This window comes from Podarcis vaucheri (assembly GCF_965113315.1).
Source record: "Podarcis vaucheri genome assembly, chromosome: 2".
NCBI lineage: Eukaryota > Metazoa > Chordata > Lepidosauria > Squamata > Lacertidae > Podarcis > Podarcis vaucheri.
The window spans coordinates 99,596,759-99,616,079 of record NC_138760.1 but is presented as its reverse complement, the minus strand read 5'-3'; the positions used below and the strand labels follow the sequence as shown (position 1 = coordinate 99,616,079).

At 43.7% G+C, this 19,321-nt stretch overlaps 1 protein-coding gene across 6 annotated transcripts in view; it reads left to right on the top strand.

The window, feature by feature from the left end:
* The window catches only part of CHL1 (cell adhesion molecule L1 like), a 209,034-nt gene that overhangs the window by 148,257 nt on the left and 41,456 nt on the right, over positions 1-19,321 (top strand). For 4 of the 6 annotated variants that reach the window (XM_082209260.1, XM_082209262.1, XM_082209265.1 and 1 more), the window contains 7 exons: positions 180-221; positions 1,477-1,594; positions 3,527-3,708; positions 12,688-12,741; positions 16,072-16,203; positions 16,373-16,519; positions 18,428-18,539. In XM_082209260.1, coding sequence (XP_082065386.1) covers positions 180-221; positions 1,477-1,594; positions 3,527-3,708; positions 12,688-12,741; positions 16,072-16,203; positions 16,373-16,519; positions 18,428-18,539 — 787 coding nt within the window. The remainder of the gene's footprint in view (positions 1-179; positions 222-1,476; positions 1,595-3,526; positions 3,709-12,687; positions 12,742-16,071; positions 16,204-16,372; positions 16,520-18,427; positions 18,540-19,321) is intronic. The other 2 variants (XM_082209263.1, XM_082209264.1) reach the window with 2 other exon arrangements.

Sequence of the window (19,321 nt, the reverse complement as noted above, 5' to 3'; positions counted from 1 at the left end):
TGAAAAACTGCTTAACGTGCAGCATGATTAGGGTGAATATTTTGGAGAGTGGGGTAGGATGAAGAGAAAACCCAGCAGGCAAGCACATTTGCAACACTGTTTGATTGCTTCCATCAGATCTTCAATAAATTTCATCACCATTCATGTTTCCATTTGGTTTCCATTTTTGTTTATTTCAGCAAAACATACTAATGATTCCAGTTCACCTAGCGCTGCCAAGGGTAAGTTGTCACTATTTAGCATTTGCACCCGCAATGTCAATAATATGGATTGGAATGGAATAAAAGAATTTATCCAGATGAAATAAGAGTTACTACAAAGGTCCAGTGTTCATGTTATTTTACTTTTCAGAATATAAAATAATGGTATATATTTTGGTTCTCAAACCTTCATCCTAAGTATATTGCTATATAAGTAAAAGGGCGATATAAGAGGTACAGCCTACAATTCAGCATGAAACTGTTTTGTTTTGTTTTAGCCTATGATTGTTTACCTACTTACCTGGGAGCAAGCTCCATCAAACTCAATGACACTTGTTTCTGAGTAGACATGTAAAGAATTCTACAGCTGCTTCTTTATAAATGGCAAGTCATGAAACACCCTTCCTCCAAGGCATACATGGTTCTCCCACTTCCCCCGTCCAGTTTTTCCCCCTGACAGCAACCTGTGAGGTACGATTTGGCTGTGATACAGTGAGAGGAGCAGCTTCATGGCTGGGTGGGGATTTCAACCTGCTTTCCCCCAGTCATAGTCCAGCATGCTAATCACTGCACCACACTTAACTCCAATATCCAGTAGGCTTGTTGCTTACTGACTTCCATGTAACCACCGCAGCTGGTTGCAGTTTTCTGAACAGCTCTTTGTGCTGCGTCAAAAGCTGTTTCCAAGGCACTCTAGTAGATTACAAAATGGTAGACGTTTTGACTTTCCCCAAACACAAGACTGGGGAAGAAATGAAGCTGAGCAATAGAAATACTCTTGCTCTGAGGGAGACAGCTTTGCCTCCAAGGCTATGGCGTGACTGTTGTCATTTCCCCGGTTTTAACCCTATCTTCAGCTCCACGTGAATGATAAATTTGTATGGAGCAAGACTGCAGATGCGCTCTGCTTTTTGTTTTTACTGATACCTAACTGCATCAGCAGGCACATAGGGTCTGCAGCGAATATCTGGTATACACTACAGGAAGGGAAAACCAGTGGTATTTGCTGCACTCCTAAAATAGATCCACAATTTTAAAATACCACATTTTGATATGGACTTAGATGTGTATACCCAAATACATACTCTGAAATCAATGAGAAAATTGTTGCCGATCTAGTCTGATGCCATTCAGTTTTTCCAGTGCATTAGCTATACAGGAATCAATTGGCATTAAGATTTCTATTGTTCATGAATGATAAATATTAGGAAGAGCTCAGCTCATTTCCAAAGCTCTGAAATTACTTCTCTCTCCCCCTACCCCACTTCATTTTCAGCAAATTTAATCAAGGAAAGAAAACCAAAACTTGTTATCCCTGAGTCTTCTGGCCACAGTTCAGAAGTGACTGTCATAAAAGGATCTGATCTTTTTCTGGAATGCATTGCTGAAGGACTGTGAGTATTCCCTTTTTTCCCACAATTTCCACCATGAGAAAAGTGGAGTTGGGGGAGTAACCAGGCAATGTTTCTTGAATTATACATATACTTTTCAAAGTATGCAGCATGAAATAATGGACCATACTGGGCATGAAAGGCTAGACCATGAAGGGGCAAATAGATGAAGGCAGCAATTGGTATTTGATTGGTATAGCAAGCCTTTTTAAAGGGTTGGCCTCAGTGTGGAAGAGGGCAGCATTTGTTCTGCTTTTCAGGCAACAAGGAGCAGTGAGTCTGCACTGCACTTCTCCAGTTTTAAACTTGCGTCCTTTTAGGGGAACATGAGAGTGTTAGCAGCCATAATATTGCATATGGCATGCTGCACATGCAATAAGAAGAAATGTTGCATAAGCAGGGTCAGCCCTTGAGCAGAGTGAGACACTGGGCCTACTTGGTGTGAAAGCCTAAGTCCAGCAGGCCCTGACCGGCTTAACCCTCTAAGGCTGTATCTTGTGTACCTGGGTCCACCCCCATCTCCCCTCTGTACAGGCCTGCCATTGACCCTGACCCTGAGGGAAAGCTGTACAGAATTTTCTCTTTCCCTTCTAGGTGCTGTTTAATTATTAGGGAGGAGGAGCATTTAAGTACACTGATCGTTGTCATAAGGAACATACGATATATATGTTTGAATGAGTTGTTCTGGATGTTTGTAAAGCTATATCTATATCTATATTTGTAAAGATATATCTATATTTGTAAAGATATATCTATTTGCCCAGGCTTTGCCTCACCATGAGATTGGGGGTGGATCTATACACAGGAAAACCCCCACTATAAATAAGTCAGAAATTAATTTCTTATAAAAGGGGGGGAGGCATTATGGAAAATCACAAACAATTATTTATTGCTCTCCAGCACCATCTGGTGTTGCATGTTTATAACACATTCAAAACACTGTTTTTTGACTAATGTCGCTGAGACCTGGATCTTGTTATGTCTGAATTCCTATTTTTACCTCTTCCTTTTATATATGCATGTATATATTCTCTCACACAAATATATCTGTAACTGTTCTGCCTTTTTGTGATTGTGTATGTGTGTTTAATTAGGTTTTCTAACATTAAATGGATTAGTAATTCTTTAAAATAAATAAAGCCTTAGGGAAAAGTTGGAAGCTTCGGGGGGAGGAATGAAAGCTATGCCTTCTGAAGAAAAGAGATGTCACATGTACTGTGAACATTCTGCTCATGGAAAGCCATAATATATTTTAGGAACCAGAAGGAGAGAGTAACCTGGGTCTCGGCATGTTGCCATCTCAACAGATGGACAGAAGAGTAAACAGCCAGGACTTGGGTCTATGTGTGCCATGTAGTGTGCTGGCATCGGGGAGGCCAGCTGGGAATGGGAAGTTAGCAGCCTGCCCTGAACTTCTGTCTGCTTTGTTATGAGAGTGCCCCATTAATTCTGCAAAACACAAAGTTTCTTTTATATTCAGTTGCCTGGAGAATTAGCTCTGGCTGGGCAAGCACAGAATTGATTAGTGTCATCGCGATGAAATCTTTAACCCCATTTATAGCTGCGAAAAGCTGTCATGGAATGGGATGAAACAAGTTTCCGTACCTCTATGTACATGCTACTGCCTTTCTGTGGTGCTCCAACCAATTTCCAATATGTTGTTGGCAGCGGACCATGCTTTGCACATTCACCATGTCCTTTAATGAGGAGGCAATGCCTATCCCAAGCAATGCATGCCTCTAATCTGAGGTGTAACAGATTATGTATATTTATATATGTCTATATATGTGATTTATTGAAGTCAAGGGTTTGATAGAACAAAGGTAAAAGGCACACACTCTGAAATATTCAAACTATCCAGCTGTTTTAAAAAGGAGACAATGTCACTTTTAAAAAAAGTTAAACCTTTTCCTGTTTCTTCTTTTCTGGTCATAGTCCAACACCACATCTAACCTGGAGAAGGGTTGACAGAGGCAGGGATGACAGAGGAGTCAGAGAGAATTTTGGGAAGATATTGAAGATAGAACAAGTCACTACAGATGATGGAGGGGTCTATGAATGCATTGCCAAGAATGTTTTGGGAGAAACGAAACATCAGTTCACAGTGGACGTCGAAGGTATTGTGATCTTATTAATGATGCTCTTTGATATATGTTTGGTAGTTGAATTCCATCCTTCCAGGCAGTGCTACTATTCTCATTCATATCAGACTGTAAATCAGGCTTGTCAAACATGTGTTGTTCCTGGCAGAACAACAACTATGTCATGTTCTTTGCCCAGTATTTGACACACCTGGGTGGTGGGAAGCCTTCACCTTGGTGGATTACAAGTTGCTCTGACCTTATTTAAACCAGTGATTTTTAAAAAGGCTGTGCACCATAAAAATTAAATAAAAATAATTTGAATATTTTAAAAAGCAGATTACATTTATAAAACAATGTGGTCAACATTCTGTGCAACTTCCAAGTTCTACACTGGAGCTAAACCACTCAGGGGATCTGACAGATGTTTCAAAGCTTCTTAGAATCATAGAATTGTACAGCTGCAACGGACCCTGAGAATCATCTAGTCCAACTTCATGCAGTGCAGGAATATGCAGCTGCCCGGTATGGGGATTGAAGCTGCAACCTTGGTGTTATCAACACCACATTCTAATCAACTGAGCTATCCAGTTGGTCCCATATAGATTCTGCCACATATGTCCAAGACACAAATGTTCAAGAATTCACAAGAAATTCTGTGTGGCATTGCATGTATAACAAGGTAGACATAGCTTGTATTTATTTATATTCATATAACATGCCCAAGAAAGCATGCATAGGATGGCAGTGCCAGTGTAATGTAGCCTTTTTCAACCTCTCATTGTTGAACGCCAATTCTCATCAGTCCCAGCCAGAGTAGCCAGTAGACAAGGATGATAGGACAGGTGGTCAAAAACATCTGAAGAGCCCCAGGTTAAGGAAGACTTTATTATGTGTGTATGCTGCCCACAAAACTAGGTTCTCTGGGCAGTTTACAGAATATTAAGGTGGTTTACAAACCATTGATTCTAAAGGATACCATGCAATTGGATTTTTTTCTGGTTCCATAGCTTGAAAATAAAAATATGATAATGCTATCCTGATGCAGGCATCATGGATCATTCTTTCTAATCGCCTGAGGAAATTACCTCAGAGAGGGAGGGAGCCAGGGAAGAGAATTGCCAGTTATATTTCCTATCACTTAAGCAGAGAGTGTGAACTCGTGCTGCGTTGTGCCAGTGTGAGTGCTGTGTCGTCAATGGATTTCAGTCGTGCAATTTTGCTATAGTAATTCTATCAATCTGCAAGCTCAGCAAATACATGTTCTTACAGTGAATAGCCTTTGAAATGACACACTTAACGGGAACAGTCCTCCAGCCGTGCATTTCATTGCTGCTTCTGGAACAAGTCACAGAAGCATTGCAGCTGTATTGCTGTCAACTAGACCTCAAAAGGGAGAAGCATTATCAGAGGTTGAGAAAAAGATCAAGGTTCAAGTGTTTCCGTTCCAGATAAATAGTTCAAATAAAGCAATATGGGATTATCGTCTTAAGTTGTACGGGGAGAGTTTTCTACCTCATACCTTCACAGGAGTCGAAAGCCATATCTACACATGGAAAATAGAGAGGCAGCCACTACCACAGGGGAAGTTGCAGGGGTGGGTAGGGTAGGATAATAGAGAGAAGCCGCAGGTAGGAAAATAGTTAAAGACACACAAACATCCTAGTCACCATTTCTGTCCCAATGTACATCAAGATTTCGTTGCATACATTTGTAGTCACCATATAAATGACCTTAGATGTACTTGACATATGAAGAGGTAGCTTTTTATGGTTTTCCATGCAATCAAGTTCTTCTAAGTTCTGACCATGCAGCAGTAGTAGTAATTTATTATTTATACCCTGCCCATCTGGCAGGGTTTCCCCAGCTACTCTGGGTGGCTCCCAACAGGATGGATGGAGATATATATATATATATATATATATATATATATTTGCTTTCGTATATATTTGTTTGATTATATATATAATCAAACATTAAAACTTCCCTAAACACAGCTGCCTTCAGATGTTTTCTAAAAGTCAGATAGTTGTTTATTTCCTTGACATCTGACAGGAGAACGTTCCACAGGGTGGGTGCCACTACCGAGAAGGCCCTCTGCCTGGTTCCCTGTAGCCTCACTTCTCTCAGTGAGGGAACCACCAGATAGCCCTCGGAAATGGACCTTCGGGCTAAATGATACGGGTGAAGACACCCCTTCAGGTATACTGGGCCAAGGCCTTTTAGGGCTTTAAAGGTCAGCACCAACACTTGGAATTGTGCTCAGAAATGTTGTTGTTTGTTTAGTCGTTTAGTCGTGTCCGGCTCTTCGAGACCCCATGGACCAGAGCACGCCAGGCACTTCTGTCTTCCACTGCCTCTCGCAGTTTGGTCAAACTCATGTTTGTAGCTTCGAGAACACTGTTCAACCATCTCGTCCTCTGTCGTCCCCTTCTCCTTGTGCCCTCCATCTTTCCCAACATCAGGGTCTTTTCCAGGGAGTTTTCTCTTCTCATGAGGTGGCTAAAGTATTGGAGCCTCAGCTTCACGATCTGTCCTTCCAGTGAGCACTCAGGGCTAATTTCCTTAAGAATGGATGCGTTTGATCTTCTTGCAGTCCATGGGACTCTCAAGAGTCTCCTCCAGCACCATAATTCAAAAGCATCAATTCTTCGGCGATCAGCCTTCTTTATGGTCCAGCTCTCACTTCCATACATCACTACTGGGAAAACCATGGCTTTAACTATACGGACCTTTGTTGGCAAGGTGATGTCTCTGCTTTTTAAGATGCTGTCTAGGTTTGCCCTCACCTTTCTCCCAAGGAGCAGGCGTCTTTTAATTTCGTGACTGCTGTCACCATCTGCAGTGATCACGGAGCCCAAGAAAGTAAAATCTCTCACTGCCTCCATTTCTTCCCCTTCTATTTGCCAGGAGGTGATGGGCCCAGTGGCCATGCTCTTCGTTTTTTTGATGTTGAGCTTCAGACCATATTTTGCGCTCTCCTCTTTCACCCTCATTAAAAGGTTCTTTAATTCCTCCTCACTTTCTGCCATCAAGGTTGTGTCATCTGCATATCTGAGGTTGTTGATATTTCTTCCGGCAATCTTAATTCCGGCTTCGGATTCATCCAGCCCAGCCTTTCGCATGATGAATTCTGCATATAAGTTAAATAAGCAGGGAGACAATATACAGTCTTGCCGTACTCCTTTCCCAATTTTGAACCAATCAGTTGTTCCATATCCAGTTCTAACTGTAGCTTCTTGTCCCACATAGAGATTTCTCAGGAGACAGATGAGGTGATCAGGCACTCCCATTTCTTTAAGAACTTGCCATAGTTTGCTGTGGTCGACACAGTCAAAGGCTTTTGCATAGTCAATGAAGCAAAAGTAGATGTCTTTCTGGAACTCTCTGGCTTTCTCCATAATCCAGCGCATGTTTGCAATTTGGTCTCTGGTTCCTCTGCCCCTTCGAAATCCAGCTTGCACTTCTGGGAGTTCTCGGTCCACATACTGCTTGAGCCTTCCTTGTAGAATTTTAAGCATAACCTTGCTAGCGTGTGAAATGAGTGCAATTGTGTGGTAGTTGGAGCATTCTTTGGCACTGCCCTTCTTTGGGATTGGGATGTAGACTGATCTTCTCCAATCCTCTGGCCACTGCTGAGTTTTCCAAACTTGCTGGCATATTGAGTGTAGCACCTTAACAGCATCATCTTTTAAAATTTTAAACAGTTCAGCTGGAATACCATCACTTCCACTGGCCTTGTTATTTGCAGTGCTTTCTAAGGCCCATTTGTCTTCACTCTCCAGGATGTCTGGCTCAAGGTCAGCAACCACACTACCTGGGGTGTACGAGACATCCATATCTTTCTGGTATAATTCCTCTGTGTATTCTTGCCACCTCTTCTTGATGTCTTCTGCTTCTGTTAGGTCCTTACCACTTTTGTCCTTTATTATGGTAATCTTTGTACGAAATGCTCAGAAATGTACTGAGAGCCAATGTAGGTCTTTCAGGACCAGTGTTATATGGTCTCGGTGGCCGCTCCCAGTCACCAGTCTAGCTGCTGAGGTAAGCCCTCTCACACATGTGCCTGCCATTGACACAGACTGACCATGTCTACTGACCATGAGAGTAAACCTTATGCACACATCCCAACATGCAGGAGCTCTTCAGCATGATGTGGAGGGGCTCTCCTCCTCCTTGTCGAGACCTTTCTTACAGTCACCAAATGTGTGTCCAGTGATGCAGGTGGCTCGGTCAGAAGCTAGCCTACCCAGGTCTAAGATACCATCGTATCAGATTTTAACATATGGACATGGTCATTGGAATTCCTTCCCACACACCCAGTTAGTTGTATGGACAAAGTAATGGGTGGAACTCCACATGGGGCCAGTATGATTGTTCCACCAGTGCAAGCATTTCTTTTTGCCAAGCAGAATGCTCTTCTCTGTGCATGTGCACTGTTCTGGGGGTTCTCCTGATGCGCCAAAGCAGATTTGGGTGACACAAGTGGACGAAATGGGAGAAGATCTATATAGCACAAGCAGGTGTCCTTGTACTGGCTTCTACTAGCACACTGGGTTTGTTGAATCTGGGCCAATGTGTCTAGGTAGATGGCAAATACAGTGTCAAATATAGTACTATGTGGACCCACCTTTGTCACAGAGGTTGGGCTGTCTGGTCTCTGGGCCCAATGTGACCTGTGAGGCTTAAATCCTTTCATCCTCCCACCTCTACACAAAACAGCAATTGGACTTGAAAAAGCATTTCCCCCCCCTTGTGAAGGGTTGTAGTTGATGAAGGAAGGACTAGCGCTCCACTCTCCACACAATGTGATGTCCCTGCTTGAAATTGACCACAATGGGAGTCTTTTGCCATGCCTAATTATTTGGGGAGGGGGCACCTGTCATTGTGGAAACTACTGCAAAGACAAATTATTATATAAGGTGAGCCATAAAGGCAAGTCTCAGCCACCTACCTTCTTTTTTCACTTCCTACCTAAAAGAGCCATGTAACAGATGTAGGTTGTTCCCCAATATGGGTGCCACCACAGAAAAGATCCTGTTTTCTTGCAGCTAGTCATTGGGCTTTCTAAGGATTACAGATCTGAAGTAAGGCCTCCAATAACGGACAAAGTATGGTGGGGTGGAGGTGGGTGGGTAACATATGGCAGAAAACAGTCCTTAAGGTACCTTGGTTCCCAGCCATTTGCAGTGAGCAGCGATATCAAATAATAAAACTGCCCGGCCTTCTGAGGAAATGAGCGCAGAGAGCATTAAATTGCACACATCTGTCTCCTGCTTGATTTTAATATTTATCCCACTCTTTTCATCTCCCTGATATCAGAGGAAATCCAGGAACGAAATAAGCATTTCAAATATTTATGATGCATCTTCTTGTTACTTTTTAAATTGCTGGGGCACTTTTTAAAAGAAAAAGAAAATAAGCACTAGCATTGCTGTGCTGTTCTATTTGACTTTATATAGTATTTATCGTGCTGCACAGGAGTGTGTGTGTGTGTGTGTGTGTGAGAGAGAGAGAGAGAGAGAGAGATGCGGGTAGGGAGAGTGCATAGGGCAATTTGCACTACTGCAAATTGCTGACTTAGAAATCATTCCAGATGGCTTGGAATGTCTCTACAGTCGTTGAATATCTTAACAATCTGGCTGAGGATTTTTAATATATTTTTTTACTGAAAAACTGAAGCCGTCTTCAAAAGCGAACTGCAGGAGCTGCAAAAGCAATCAAATGCCAAGGAAGTCGCAGCAATTAAGCGGCATAGAATAATGGCCGCAGATTCAGATGAAAATTATTGCCTCTGTTCGTTAAGATGCACAGATGCAAATGCATCGATACCACCACCCTGTGCCCAAACAGAGTAGTGTGGATAGTTTTTCCCCCACCCTCTCTTTCTGAGCATGGAAATCTATTAAATAAGATCAATGGAATTGACAAGGATTCTGTTTATTATCAGGAGTCTCCCCACCTATGGGAAGCCCGGGCGAAATTGAGCCCAACTCATTTTTTCCCTCTCCTGAGTTTCCAAATGGCAAAATGTCACTGCCATTAATCATGGGCTGACACCTTCCTTCCCACTCCATCACGTGCTAAGGGCCAGTGCTCCTTTGGTGTAAGAGAACTTAGCTGTGCTGACCTCACTGGCTTTAATTGATTCCATTGGCATTGCAGTCAAGTTACAACCAGGCTAAGCTGCTCTGGCTCCCTTCTCTCAAGCACATGGGTGCAGATAGAACATAAATTAAACCCGGAGGTGGGTAACTGGCACTCACAATTTCTTCTTTTTGCACCATGTCTGTTCTCTCTCCTGCTGATAACAGAAAAGTGAAAGCCTAGCTATTCACATAGTTTTCTATCGTGTCATTGTGTTGAAAGCACAAGACATTTTCAACAGCTTGCATGCCTCTCACACACCATCTTAGAATCATTTGGAAACAAAGGCTGCCTGGTTATACATTTTAAGGTGAGTTTGCAGCTAAAGATTGATGGTTTGGTCACCCAGCATCCCCCCTTCCTCCCTCTTGCACAGGTATTTTCATAGGGATTTTCTGCATGGAGTCATTCCTAATAATCCTTGGCTTTTGATTAGAGGTCACATGCCTAAGGTTGCCTACCCAGTTCTTCTGATGGCCAATCTAGTAAAGCTGAAGGGCTGTTAAATGTGGCCTAAGATGCTTCCAGATACAGTGGTGGCTCGCAAGACAAAAAGAATCCGTTCTGTGATTCTCTTCGTCAAGCGGTTTTTTCGTCTTGTGAAGCAAGCCCATTGACGGATTAGCAGATTAGCGCTATTAGCGGCTTTTAGCGGCTTATCTGCTGATCGGATCAGCTGATAAGTGGCGTAGCGACTTAGAAAAAGGGGAGGGGGAGGGAAAAAAACCAGCAGGAACTCGCAAGACATTGTCGTCTTGCGAAGCAAGCCCATAGGAAATTCGTTTTGCGAAGCACCTCCAAAACGGAAAACTCTTTCGTCTAGCGAGTTTTCCATCTTGCGAGGCATTCGTCTTGTGGGGCACCACTGTAACCTGTTTGGCAGGGTGGAAAAGATGTTCACGGGTACTGAGGTCTGTGTATGTTTGTGGGTGCCCAGGATCTGTTTAACTAGGATCCTTTTAGGTTTATAATGGATGCCATACGGCCATTTCATACATTACACAATGGTAAAGTAGGGTGATCATTTAGCATATGTTCAGTAGGGAACTGTAGCCTATCAAACCTCTGAGAGTAGCTATATGTTTTTCATTTCCAGGCGTACACTTAAAATATCTTTAAATGCACTGTATGAAATGACCTGCATTTATGCACTCCAGTTGCAATTTTATGCAATCATTTCTCCAAATCTCCCTTAACTGTAAGAGCTAAGGTAGGAAGCTGAGTGATCCCAGGCAAAAATTTCCATTTAGTTGTTGTTCTTTGCTTCAATGCTGAGGTCTCCAACATGGTACCTGTGAACACCATGGCATCCACCGACAGCTCCTTGGTGCCTGCCAAAACTCCCTTTACCCTCCCAATTTTATTTTATTCTTCTCCTCTCTTTTTTGCTTCGGGGGGAGATATTGGATTATTTTTGTGGAAGGTTGCCTTCTTCGTCTATGTATCATTTGTTTTTATGGGGAGTGTATAGGTATGTTGCCTGCTTTGGATGAGGGGTTCACCCTTTTCTTCTGTGAAATGGGTATTTTATGGTTCCCACCACAGTTTCTTAGATTTCCCTGGTGCCCCCAAAGGCTGAGGACTCCTGATTTAACATGATGAGCTGCACTGAAATCAGTAACAGGGTGTTTTCTGTGTACAAAGACTCTAATTGTGCTTGACCCTTGCGCAGGTATGCAAGACAAGGTGATGGTTAACAGGGAGCTCGAGAACTCTCATAGTTCTCAAGATTAATCCTCTTATATCCTAATGCCTCTTGAGCTACAAACAAGGCAAGAGATTTAGACTAATGGGAGTACTTTTTGAAAGCAATCTTAGTATTTAAGCCAAATTTTCCTGCGGTTGTAAACAAGCAACCAACACTAAACTACTGAAAAGCACCAATAAGCCCATGTTGGTTAGGTTCCCAGTTTTTTTATTTTTTTAACGAGCTATTATTTAAAAGAGAAAACTGACTCCTGACATCAGGTTTAGGCATTGTGCAAGTGGATGCATGGAATGCCAAGAAGCAACTTGCTAAAGCTAGTTGAAGGGGGATTGATCACTTAAAAGAATGTCCGACAGTTTTCTGTCCAGCAGTTTTTCAAAAGCATCCATGGACTGAGTTTCCAAAATCACCGTAGACTGATCAATCCATTGCTTGCAACATGTTTCTTGTAGTTAAGATTAGGATGGTGCCAAATGTAGATGAGTCATTTCTCACCTTTTTTTAGCGTCCAAGAAATCTGCTTGGCTTTTTTTGTGGGTTTATAGAAATGGGTTGTGTCCAATACTCATCCTGCTCAGAGTAGACATGTTGAAATCAATGAACTTGGAGTTAGACAGGTCTATTGACTTCAGTGGTTCTGCTCTAAGCAGAACTAACACTGAATACAACCCAGAAATTGCCCAAAGCTACTACTGATTGCCATGTATACATCCTTCTTCCTTTTTTTCCATGGATATAATTGAGGTTAAATATTGCAGGATGGTTAAACGTTAGACAAAAGTTTGCTACCCCTCCCTCCTTATATATCTAGATTGCGTGTGAGTCTCTGGCATGCTCAGTTTCTATAGAGGTAAATAATAATTTCCCGGCTCTCTTTTCAGATTTGTTTGGTGAAATTAAATGATTAGGACATTCTGTGCTCACACCTTGCTCCCACCCTCAAGTTTCATTTACTGGAAAATCTCTTAGTGAATCAAGTCAAGGGTGATGGGCCAGTAGATCAGGCTGGAGGGCCTGATCTAAGTGTGGTCAACCTTTTATGTCCCACTATGGCACAACTTTGAGAATTGGGAATTTCCATTTTGCCTACTCCGGAAGAGAAGTGTGCCTGCTTGTTTTTAGACTGCAATGTGTTAATCTATCATTTATTTATTTTGAAGATGTATCCTCTGCCTTTCAATCAAATGATTCTCAAGGTGGCTTTCAAGCAACAGGTAATGGCATCCCCAGCTGCCCCCCCCAAAAAATTTTCAGAATTCTGTTACAAATATACTCAAACACACATAGCAGCCAGCCCTTAGTCCTCCAGCTGATAGATGGGGATTCCTTTTGGTTCTGCAGTCCCAGGGAGGACAGTTGGAGGCAGTGGTGTAGTGTGGGCAGTAGCCCCAGATGCAAAATTATTAGGGGTGCAAAATTTCAAGAAAAGAAAAACATAGCCTCCTCTCAGTCTGTGCCTCTTTCTATAGGCAGGGAGCACCTCAAATACCACCAACCCCAGTCCCACGATTGCACTCCCGCACCCTTTCCCCTCCCAAAGCCTTTGCTTCTTCCATTAAGACTGTTTATATATTTTCTTTTAATCTTGGGTTAGTGGGGGGCAGTGGCTGTAATCCACATTGAACTGAAGGTAGAAAGGGAGAAATGGCCATGCCAGTGCTGTCACTGGTTACTGGGCACAATACTTGCCTTGCCCCAGGCACTGGCAACCCATGCTATGCCACTGGTTGGAGGCAGCTCCAAGGAATCAGAAGTGGGGATGAGCACAATTGCACTCAGGTGCTGCTCAGGCGGGATAAAGCTGCTATGCTAGCTTCCTAGCAGGTGGGTGGCTGTTGCTCTGGAGAGGGTCAAGGCAGTGCTGTGGTTGGCATGATGCAGGAGTGTCAGATTGATTGCCCCAGTGGATTTGCACCACACCAATCACTCTGAGGCCCTGTCCCTCCTCTCCTTCCCGGTAAGTAACAGTCAGGAACGTGGCACAGCTAGTATTCCTTGTGGACTTCCCACAGTCGTCTGGACAGGATGCTAGACTAGATGGGCCACTGGCCCAACCCAAGAAGATCTTCTTATGGTCTTAAGATTTGGGAGGGAGGAAGCAGAAAGGCAAACACTCTGCAGCTGCTCCTTGTCTGGCTGGTGTGCTAGGCCAGGTGGCTTTCCTGCTTGCCTTTCTGGCTGCCATGGCCTGACCCTTGGTCCCTGGCCAGCTGCAGAAGCCAGAGGTGCTTCCCTTCTGCTTTCCATGACTACTTCACGACCCTAAGGATCACAATGCTTGATTGTGAATGCAAGTTGTTCCGGGAGCAGAAAATACCATCCTCCACCTGCACGCCATTGTGCGTACTGTTACTTCGCTGGCTCTGCATGTTTCAATCTTCCTTTCATGATTTCGGAGAGGGTCACCCAGTGTTAGGGAACTTGGCAACCCCTGCAAGCAACAACAAACATTGCAATCATTGCCATTGTCGTTGAAGATGCAGTGAACGGGGTTTGGGGTAACAAATCGCAGGATTTCTTATGTCTGCTTCCCCACCCTTTCTCCTTTGATACAACCAGAGCTGAAAAGGTAATAACAATGCCAGTAGCATCACACGGTGTAAAAACACAGCCTTTTGAGTTTCCTCTCCTTTTGCAGTTGTTGCCAGAGAGTGCCATCTGCTGGTAACCTGGAATAAAAGAAGGAATTAATATTTCCTTAGTGAAATTTTTAGCTGCATAGCTCTTTTTGGTCTCCCCCCAGGCCAATTATTACTATTTTTTAAGGCCAAGCTATACATTATTTAGGAACACAGGAAGCCATCTTATACTCAGTCAGAGCATTGGTCATTTAGGTCAGCACTGTTTTCACAAACTGAAAGCATCTCTCCACAATTCCAGACAGACAGAGGAGATGCCAGGAATTGAACCTGGGACTTTATGCATGCAAGGAGATGCTCCACCACTGACCTCCAAGGCTTCTGTCAGGTGCCAGCCTGGTTGCTCGAGAGCGAACAGGCAAGACTCCCACCGGTCTTTTCCAGGCTTTATTATCTGTACAAAACCTTTACAGTGCAGAACGCCTCAAGTCCATGTCTGCTCAATCGCTTGCAGAATCTGGGAGTGGGTGGCCCTTAAACTTTCCCCAGCATAGCAGTCTTTTGACCCCCATCCTACGCCTTCCCACTTTGCAGAGAGGGCCTGGGCAAAAGGGGACCTGCCTCCCCCTTGCTTTGCTCAGGCTTGGTGTTGCGGCTCTCTCTAGCATCTTCCAAGCCCTGCATCCCTTCCCCACTGGAGGCGGGGCCTCCCTCCTCTCCAGAGGAAGAGCTGCTTCACACAATCTTCAGACGCTCCCTGTAACCCAACTGCCCTTCCACCTCTCGCCTCTGAGCTGATGGCAGTTCCCTGACAGCTTCCTTCTTTTATTTATATATTATTTTTATTTATTACATTTATATACCACTTTTATCCTCCAAGGAGCTCAAGGTGGTATACCTGGTTCTCTTCCTCCCCACTTCCTCCTCACAACAACCTTGTGAGGTAGCTTAAACTAAGAGATGGTGACTGGTCATCCAGTAAGCTTCATGGATGAGTGGGGATTTGAACCCCACTCTCCTAGGTCATAGTCCAACACGCTAACCATAAGGACAGCTTCTCTTAAGAGAATGGTTACAGTGAAGGGGATTTGGACGAAGGCTGTGGTTTATGGGGAAAAGGATCTAAAAGCCTGTACTCCGCATTGATTCCCCCATGAACTTTTCTGCTGTATTAAGCTTCTATTAGTCACAGAGAAGAAAACACAAAGGTACAATGTGGGGGCCTATATATGTCACCCTCCGTGTCTAATAGGAGCTTCAGGGGAATGGAGAGTTTTTATTGTGAAATCTGTGTGGGTGAGAAATGTGTCTTTTTGAAAAACCATTCCGCCAATCCAAATCAGATTCCCCCAGCGGTTTCTAAGAAAAATACAGCTGGTCATGACTATTGCATATAGCACAGGAGCTCCCAAGGTGGGTGGTGGGATTACCTAGGGAGACTTTAACAGGTAAGTGGGCAGCAGGCAGCGCTAGAGGTGAAAATGACTATCACTATTTGAAAATCACTGCATCATGTTCATCAAGTTTGTTAAATTAATAAACTACATAGTTTTAACTGGATTTTGAATAAATGTGCAATTAAATGGTTGTTGTTTCAAATTTTATTGTGTTACTATTTCCCCGAGTGGGTCGTGCAAACCGCTACTCTGAATAATGCTATTTATAGGGTAGGGTAAGGGGCACCGAAGAGTTTATGGAACCAAACGGGCAGTGGTCCGAATAAGTTTGGGAACTATTGATGTAATGTGTAACTTGAATGATACTATATGGGCCATTTTTTTCATTATTATTTTTTTGCCTAATTGGAGACAATATTATATGCATTTTCTACAGACATTCTATAATTGTAAAGCGCTTCAGCATTTTAGGTGCCTTACTGTGGTTGTGGTGGTGATGTTAATCATGTGTCTGCCTGCCTTTGACTTACAGCCATGGCTGAAAGATTACTCTCTTCTTTCTCGACAGAGCCACCCATATGGGTAACGAAACCCAAAAGTGGAGTTTACGGTGTCGGTGAAAGTTTTGTGCTGTTGTGCCAAGCCATTGGCTATCCTGAGCCCACTATAAAGTGGAAAGTGAATGGCAGGTCTCTTGATGGTAAGGACAAGGTGCAAAACATCCAAAATAATAGTAGTAGTAGTAGTAACAACAACAAGGGGCAAAATGGATGAGAGCTTCTCCCTGAAAGCCCACTTATTTCTACATTCCCAGGAAGGCAGAGTTTGACTTACTGTGACCCTGTATCCTATTGTTGTGTTTTTGGCAGAGGCAGAAATAAAATCCAACAGGGCTGTTTTTTCAACAAGGGAGATCAGCGTCACTGACCTAGAGCTGCAAGACAGTGCCGTGTACCAGTGTGAGGCTACAAACAAGCATGGCACCATCCTCGCCACAGCAAACATCAATGTGCTTAGTAAGTCTTTCCAGCTTTTCGCAACATGCATGGAGTTCAGCGGAAGAGTGCCTCGGCATGTAAAGACCCTGGATTCAGTCCCTGAATCCATAAGATCCAGGTCAGAAACCCTGGAGAGCTACTGCCAGTCATTACAGAAGACAATCTTGAGCTAGGTGGACCAGTGGTGCGACTCAGTATAAGGAAGCTACCCAAGTAAACTAGGCCACTCTAGGGCTCAGTTTCTCTTCCAACTTTGATAACAATAGGACCAAGGGGATGAAAGAGCATCTCACCTGGAAGATCCTTGGGCACAGCTAGTGGCTTTATTCTTTTAGTAGTGACTCATACGAGTATGGTGACTGGAAAGAGTGCTGTCATCTGCCCCAAGGAAGCAATGGGTAGGACTCCCTTCTGTCTTATGATACTATTCCATTCCTTCTTTCCATTATACAAAACTGCTTCAGAAGGCTCTGAGTGACTTGTGACAATATTTAAGACAGGCATGTCCAAAGTCTGTTTCAGGGGCCTAATCCAGCCTGCTGGTCAATTTATTTCAGCCCCTGTGGCAGTATATGTCCTGGGGTGAAATCCTAAAAAAAGCTCAACAACTCACACATTCACTTCATCAAATCTGGCCCTCTTTGGAAAAAGTTTGGGGCACCGCTGATTTAAGATTTTGGCATTAACAAGGAGGCAGAAGATGGCCTCCATACCCCAGGTGGTAGTTCATGAGGCAATTTGCTGAAGGCATAAGCAAAGAGAGGGAACCTCAGGCACAGGGGCCGAAAGCAGTCCTCCAGGTCTCACTCTCCTGCCCTCCACAGGCCCCATCCCTCCCCAGCCATCTTTTGCACCCACCTTGAGTGTTTCTGCATGGCAAGAAATGTGTCCTTGAATTCTGGCAATGCTTCTTGCTTGTGTGGACAGATGGGTTGTGTTGGGGGTCTATGCAGAAACAAGCCTACTGTCCAAAGGTTAAATGTACATTTCTTGCTCCACCTACTTTTGCTTCTGGCTCCTCCCACCATGGACATGTCCCTCCTGGAAGTTTGTGGCCTATGGGCTGTTAAAGGTTTCCTACTCCTGGTCTAGAGGCAGCTTCCAATGGGAAACCCTTAGTTAACTGACTAACCAATACCCAAGGAGGAGAGGATTCCCATGTCCTTATGAGAGGATGCCCAGGGATACAGCAAAGGCACGAGATTGGTCAACACATAACAAGCATGGTCTAGCATGGGCCACGATTTCAGCACTTTTCACTAGACACTGCTAGCCACTCAGCAGCCACATGCCTAAGCTAGCAGCTACTATCTTGCAACTCCTTTTGGCCAAGGCATGAAGGTCCCATCAGCAGAGTTGGATCACTCAGCATCCATAATCTGACCAGATTGCAGCAATGCAACAGTGCACCTGAGGAGACAGCAGGCTAGCCTGAGGGGTGCCAGTCAGACTGCATGGCATCCAAGCTCTGTCTTGCAACCACTCGCTGCTGCTCTTCCCAGCATCTGCTGCCTGAGGTGGCCACTCACTCTGCGTAATGGTTGCACCAGTTCTGCCCCCTCAGTCTTGTTTGCTTCTGCTTTCTTCCTCCAAGAAGCTGCCTCACAAGTTGTTACTGCTGCCCACAAAGATAGGGGACTTCTTGCTCAAAGGGACAGATGGGGTGTCCTCTCTCAGTAGTTACTGTTCCTCTGGCCAGTGAGTATGATGTTAGATTGGGCTGACCATTACAAAAAAGCACCCCTCCACTCTGGTCTGAATAGCAAGTGATTTGTAAACATCTGAGCTAACTCCTAAGTGCAACTCACTTTTGCTGGATTCTAGACAGCAATGTTTTCCCAACCCCATGGGATGGCAGGTGTTTCTAAATCCAAGCTATTTATAGATCTGTAGTTCTAACTTTTTTTTTGTTGTTGACATTTGCAGACATTCCTCCAGAAATGTTAACTCCAGATGGTGAAGAATATGTTGCGGTTGTGGGTTACCCAAGCCGCCTGTACTGTCAGTTTTTTGCTGTCCCATCACCTGATGTTACTTGGTAAGCTCATTTTAGTTCTTTCCTCATGTTCATAGGCTGCTGTTGGCATTTCTGGCTGCAGAGATGTAGTTCCATTAAATCTCTATTGATTTGTTTTAAAAAAAATCAATCCACTAAAAATTGCTGTCATAGGATGCCAAAGATGATCCAAATATACTTATACTTTAAAAGTTTCAAAGACTAATATGCCAAGCTTAATGAAACCCCACATTGTTTGTTAGCAATGGAAATGATAAGGTCCCCCATGAGGTGGTGTTCCATTTCCTTTATCTTCAGGAAGGCAAAGGTCAACAAAGCTTAGTTTGCTCAGAGGCTTTTCTTGCTCAGGTGCAATTTAGATGGCTTAATAAAAAGCAAATGTTAGTTTTGAAAAGATAACAACACTTCAGAATCTAACTTGTCTTGCTTCATTCTTTAGGGAACTTAGTTATGTACTAGGCCATGTTCCTTGTGTTTTCCTACTCAGGATCTGTTATTGTCCTCTAAGTTGGCCAGACTATAACCCTGATTGGTTATAATATTGGTTTCCATGAAAAGGTAGCAGCAGCTCCTCTGAGTAGCTACAACTGATTGAGTACCCTAAACCAAACCACTAGACACCTGATAATCCAGAGAAAGAGAGCGGTGTTGAGAGAGAAATGCACAAACATTTCACCATTCACCCCAAAATGGGTCGATAAAATTAGTCACTATTGTAAGTCAGGTCCTCCATCATGGAGGGCACGTGTTGTGGTGAGATCACCAAAAACTGCCTCCCTGTTGTGGGGCAGGACCATTTGGAT